The sequence below is a fragment of the Calliphora vicina genome, chromosome 4, assembly GCF_958450345.1.
Source record: "Calliphora vicina chromosome 4, idCalVici1.1, whole genome shotgun sequence".
In the NCBI taxonomy this organism is placed as follows: Eukaryota; Metazoa; Arthropoda; class Insecta; order Diptera; family Calliphoridae; genus Calliphora; species Calliphora vicina.
Genome location: NC_088783.1, coordinates 40,759,263 through 40,764,968, shown reverse-complemented (window position 1 = coordinate 40,764,968; position 5,706 = coordinate 40,759,263). Strand labels below are relative to the sequence as shown.

At 32.9% G+C, this 5,706-nt stretch overlaps 1 protein-coding gene across 1 annotated transcript; it reads left to right on the top strand.

Annotated features, from left to right (window-relative positions):
- The first annotated feature begins 3,708 nt into the window (after window positions 1-3,708).
- SdhBL (Succinate dehydrogenase, subunit B (iron-sulfur)-like) lies at window positions 3,709-5,005 on the top strand. The gene has a single exon (XM_065508814.1). The coding sequence runs from the start codon at window positions 3,798-3,800 to the stop codon at window positions 4,740-4,742; it is 945 nt and encodes a 314-aa protein (XP_065364886.1). The 5' UTR covers window positions 3,709-3,797; the 3' UTR covers window positions 4,743-5,005.
- The last annotated feature ends 701 nt before the right edge of the window (window positions 5,006-5,706 follow it).

The window sequence follows — 5,706 nt, the reverse complement described above, 5'->3', positions numbered from 1 at the left end:
TCCTATCTATCCTATCTACCCTATCTATCCTATCTATCCTATCTATCCTATCTATCCTATCTATCCTATCTATCCTATCTATCCTATCTATCCTATCTATCCTATCTATCCTATCTATCCTATCTATCCTATCTATCCTATCTATCCTATCTATCCTATCTATCCTATCTATCCTATCTATCCTATCTATCCTATCTATCCTATCTATCCTATCTATCCTATCTATCCTATCTATCCTATCTATCCTATCTATCCTATCTATCCTATCTATCCTATCTATCCTATCTATCCTATCTATCCTATCTATCCTATCTATCCTATCTATCCTATCTATCCTATCTATCCTATCTATCCTATCTATCATATCTATCCTATCTATCCTATCTATCCTATCTATCCTATCTATCCTATCTATCCTATCTATCCTATCTATCCTATCTATCCTATCTATCCTATCTATATCTATCCTATGTATCCTATCTATCCTATCTATCATATCTATCCTATCTATCCTATCTATCCTATCTATCCTATCTATCCTATCTATCCTATCTATCCTATCTATCCTATCTATCCTATCTATCCTATCTATCCTATCTATCCTATCTATCTTATCTATCCTATCTGCATTTAGAATGTATTGTATTTTACAGGTATCTCATCTAATTGTGTTCAGAGTTCGTTACTGTAATACTGGTCATATTTTTTTTGAAAAAAAACCTCAAAAACTACAAATTATTCGAGTACTAGTTGTGGAAACATAATTTCAAAACGTTATAATCATCATTACTAACGCACAATATCCTACCTACTTATACTCTTGTAGGGTATAAAAACATACGCAAAGTGTCATTGTTAAACATGTGTGCAGAGTTAAGGCCTCTGTTTAAATGAAGCGTTAATTTAAATTGTCAATAAAAATATTTGAAAGACATCAAATTGTTGGAGCAGTATCCTAAAATACAAAGCCAGCAATTGCATACATACTATGTAGTAGTTCATGATTTAAAAACATTTATGCTACAGCTAAATAAATAAATCCCAACCAAAAAAAAAAGTATAGTGTAAATTATAAAGTAGACGCACAGCCAGACTAAGGGGAAACAAATAAATGATGTTAATGTAAATTGTTTTTTCTGTTAGGGATTTGTCTGTCCATCCATTTGAATGTCACGTGTAATTATTATTTTTTCCACATGTTGACATAATTTGTGTGAAGATTATTATTGCTGTTGCTACTATTGTTTTCATTGAAGTCTAGATTCTACAATAGATGGATGTACGAATGGAATTTCATATCTAAGTGGCGGTGCTAAAGAAGGGTGCTTAAAAAAGAAGACACAAGACAAGTTGTACTGTTCAATTTGTGCTGGAATTAGGGCGACATAAAAATACATTTTTTTATTGTCATTCGCCTGTCATGTTTTACGAAGACAATATATTTCCTTCGAAGTTAAGTATATGTGTGTTTTATTTTGTTTTTCTTTCTATTGTGAAAATTGTTTTTAGCTAAAAAATTAAAAAAAATATTAACATAATACCCATATTTCCTGTGTTTTCTCAGGAATTCATTTACGAAGGCGTATTGTACGTATTAGCATTTATTTAATTTGTGACCAAAAATATTTAAAAATACTTCAAAATCAATTAATTTTAATTTGTATGTAGTAAAATTAGCATGTACTTTGCATTCGTTGCTTAGGTTCTTTGACGATTTGACATGTAACACAAAGTGACACGTTACTACAGAAAACGTTTAACAGAAATTAATCAAAATCTTTAATTGGCACACATTGATGTGCTTTTTGTGTGTAATAGCATTGGTGAATGTGTATGCATGAGAGGGTGGTTTTAAAAGTTATTTTAAAGTAATAGCCAAAAGCCTATTGTACATTAAGTAACATTTAAATAATTTCCTATCTATCCTATCTGTCCTATCTATCCTATTTATCCTGTATGTCTATCTATCCTATTTATCCTGTATGTCCATCTATCCTATCTATCCTATCTATCCTATCTATCCTATCTATCCTATCTATCCTATCTATCCTATCTATCCTATCTATCCTATCTATCCTATCTATCCTATCTATCCTATCTATCCTATCTATCCTATCTATCCTATCTATCCTATCTATCCTATCTATCCTATCTATCCTATCTATCCTATCTATCCTATCTATCCTATCTATCCTATCTATCCTATCTATCCTATCTATCCTATCTATCTTATCTATCCTATCTATCCTATCTATCCTATCTATCCTATCTATCCTATCTATCCCATCTATCCTATCTATCCTATCTATCCTATCTATCCTATCTATCCTATCTTTCCTATATATCCTATTTATTTAATCCATCCTAAAAATTATATACAACTACTTAATTTGCAATTAATCATACTGAAGAACGCTAATTGCTATATAATCTACAATACCCCAATCATTGAAAAGTCTACTGGGAATCGTTTTTGATCGTCGACGAGCGCACGAGAGAAGATGTTTCACGAGCTTATACTTCTGTTAGATTCTTTCACAACACAGTAATAAAAGTATATGTTATTGTTACTCGTCAGGTCACCTTTTAGAATTCTTTCAAGAGTTGTATATTAAACACAATCGTCTAACAAACAGCCTATGCTGGCTGGGTAGGTGGGAACCATGTATGTGTTAAAAAAGTCGGTTGTAGGGCAACTAAATTCTTCCAATAAATTCTCAAACTAACTACTCCTTAAATTTTTTGCATACTAAATACAAGGAACAAAAAAAAAACACATCGAACTAAACAATTTCTGCGACAACATTCCAAAATTACAGTTGGGCGCAAAAAACAACAGGAAAACATCAATATCAGTTTGTTGAAAGATGTCGTAAATTACAAATCGTTGTTCATTACATTCATGCCACTAAAGGGCCTTTTGCCAAACAGCAAAATGCTACAACAGCACCATGCTACAAATTCAGTGTTAATGATGTATTAAGAGCGAATAAAAGGAACAAAAAAAAAGTTAATAAAAACAAGAACACACATACCAATGCATTTATTGTGTATCCATGTTAATACACAGGGAGTATCAGCGGCATCGTTCCAGACTCTCTAGAGACATTTCGCATATTTATGTTTGAATGTAGAACTGCAATTGGATAAAGTGCTACAAATGTCAAATTCAAAACTCGTCTCGTTTTATCTCTTATTGAGAACAAACATACATATAAAATTCCAATATTGTTTTTGTTTCTTAGGAGCAGCAGAAATTCTTTAGAGGCATATAGGCTGGTTGTTATTTGTTATTGTTGGTGTTGTTTTTTTGATGACAATTCGTATTGAAATTGACACGCGTCACTTGTCTTCAAGTTGGGCGCTAAAGAAAACAAGGATAGAAAGAACAACACAAAAAATCAAGTTTTATCTTTCGTAACGGGCAAAATGACTGATGATGGACTGAATGTTTTGGGCTGACTGGTTGGTTGGGTTCTAGCTTGTTATTTTAGTTGTTGTTTTTATAACCATGAGTGACAATTAAAAAAGAAAACAACCAAGAATGATGTAAAAACGATCATATGCTTGAATTCTGTCACGCATTCTTCCTTTTAATTAATATATTTTTTTGAATATAATTAAAAATGAGTAAACATAAGGAAATACGGTACCGTTACAATTTTATTTAAACTTAGCTTTTAAATAAACATTTCCACAAAGAAAATTCATAAATGTCAATTTTTAAAAAAATATTTTTTTTATTTTAAATAAACAAATCTAAATATCCAAGACTCTATTAAAGGAACAGAACAAAAATGTTTCAATTAATTACGAAACCTCGAAACCAACCCTCTGGAATTTTAAGAAACCTTTTAAAACGCCATTTGGCTGCTACTAAAACTGGAAAACCCACTTCAAGACCTCCACCAGCCAAACCCGCCACTCCCACTAAAAAGGAAAAGCAAGTCCCCGGCAAGGATGCACCACCCAAAGAAAAGAAACCACAAATTAAAACCGTACAAATATATCGCTGGAAACCGGGTGATAAACCCAAAATGCAAACCTATAAAGTGGACTTGAGCAGCATAAATCCCATGGTTTTAGACGTGTTGCTCAAAATCAAAAACGATATGGATCAAACTCTAACTTTTCGACGCTCGTGTCGTGAAGGTATTTGTGGTTCGTGTGCAATGAATATTGGAGGCATTAACACTTTGGCCTGTATCTATAAAACTGATACGAATCTCTCAAAACCTTTAAGAATTTACCCTTTACCGCATATGTATGTTATCAGGGATTTGGTAACAGATTTCTCACAATTCTACGAGCAATATCGTTCCATACAGCCATGGTTGCAGCGCAAAGATACCAAGAATGAAATTAAGGGTTGTGCCCAATATTTGCAACATCCCGAAGATCGCGATGTTTTGGATGGTTTGTATGAGTGTATTTTGTGTGCATGTTGTCAAACCGCCTGTCCTTCATACTGGTGGAATAGTGATCGTTACTTGGGACCGGCTATTTTAATGCAAGCCTATCGTTGGGTCATCGATTCACGTGATGAGGCCACCGAAAAACGTTTGAAACATTTGATGGATCCATATAAACTATACCGTTGTCATACTATATTAAATTGTACCAATACTTGTCCGAAGAATTTGAATCCGGCCAAGGCCATTGTTAAGTTGAAGCAGTTGTTGGCCGGCTTGAAGAGCAAAGAGAAGCCCAAGTTGGAGACGGGAAAATTGTTCAAGTCCTAAGTTTGGTTTGGGTTGGTTAAGGTTTGGGTTGGACTTTTTTATATTTTAAATAAAGATTTTGGTTGTGAAATAATCCAGTTTGAAGGGATTTTAGTAAATTTTGGTACAATTTTATGGAATTTTAATAAGAAGTAGCTTCTGCAGTAGAGTTAGGTTATGATACTATTTCCATTTAAAGCTTATATTTCCAACTTACGAAAGAAATTTTTTTTTTTCGAAAAATATTAACAATCCTGAACCAAAAAATTAAATATAATTGCAGAGGTGCCCTAAATATCTTACTGCAAAATCTCATCAAATTATCTAAACCAAAAACTGTATTTTTGAACAATATTAATGCAATTACTTTAGAAAATAAATAAATTAAAACAATCACTCTAAATTCATTTGTTTTATTTTGGTGAAATATCCAGCGAGGAAGAAAGAGAGAGCATGAAAACAATCATGAGGCCAAAATTAATTTCTCTACTTAACGGTACTTATTGTCATAATAATGTTTTCTGGTTTTTCATTTCAGAACAAAAAGAAGAAGAGACATAAGCACTCAGTAACAGAGATGGAAAATTATGCACTATTGAGAAAGTAATCATGTTGGGAATAAAGACTTTCATTACATCAAAGAAATCTTCGATTAGGCCTAGACAAAAATCTTGATTCAATCAGACGTGCAAAACAGCAATCATATCCAGAGAGGAAGCATTCAGAACTTGGCGCAATAAACAAAACTCAGAAACTGATTCGCTGCTAAAGTACTAAGGTGCGAAAAAGTTCCATACGAGAGCTTTTTCGTACTAAAGTTCTTACTGCTCCCGGGGTAGTAAAAGCTTTTGGTCATTCGTTAAAAGAGTAAACGATAGTGCTAGTTCCTCAATTCTGACTCTTTTAAAGGATGACCAAACATTCACTGACCCGGTTGATAAAGCTAACCTTTTAGCTGAATTATTCGCAAGTAATTCTCAGTGCC

Coding starts and splice junctions, on each gene's coding strand:
- SdhBL (XM_065508814.1), top strand. CDS start 3,798: ATGTTTCAATTAATTACGAAACCTCGAAACCAACCCTCTGGAATTTTA.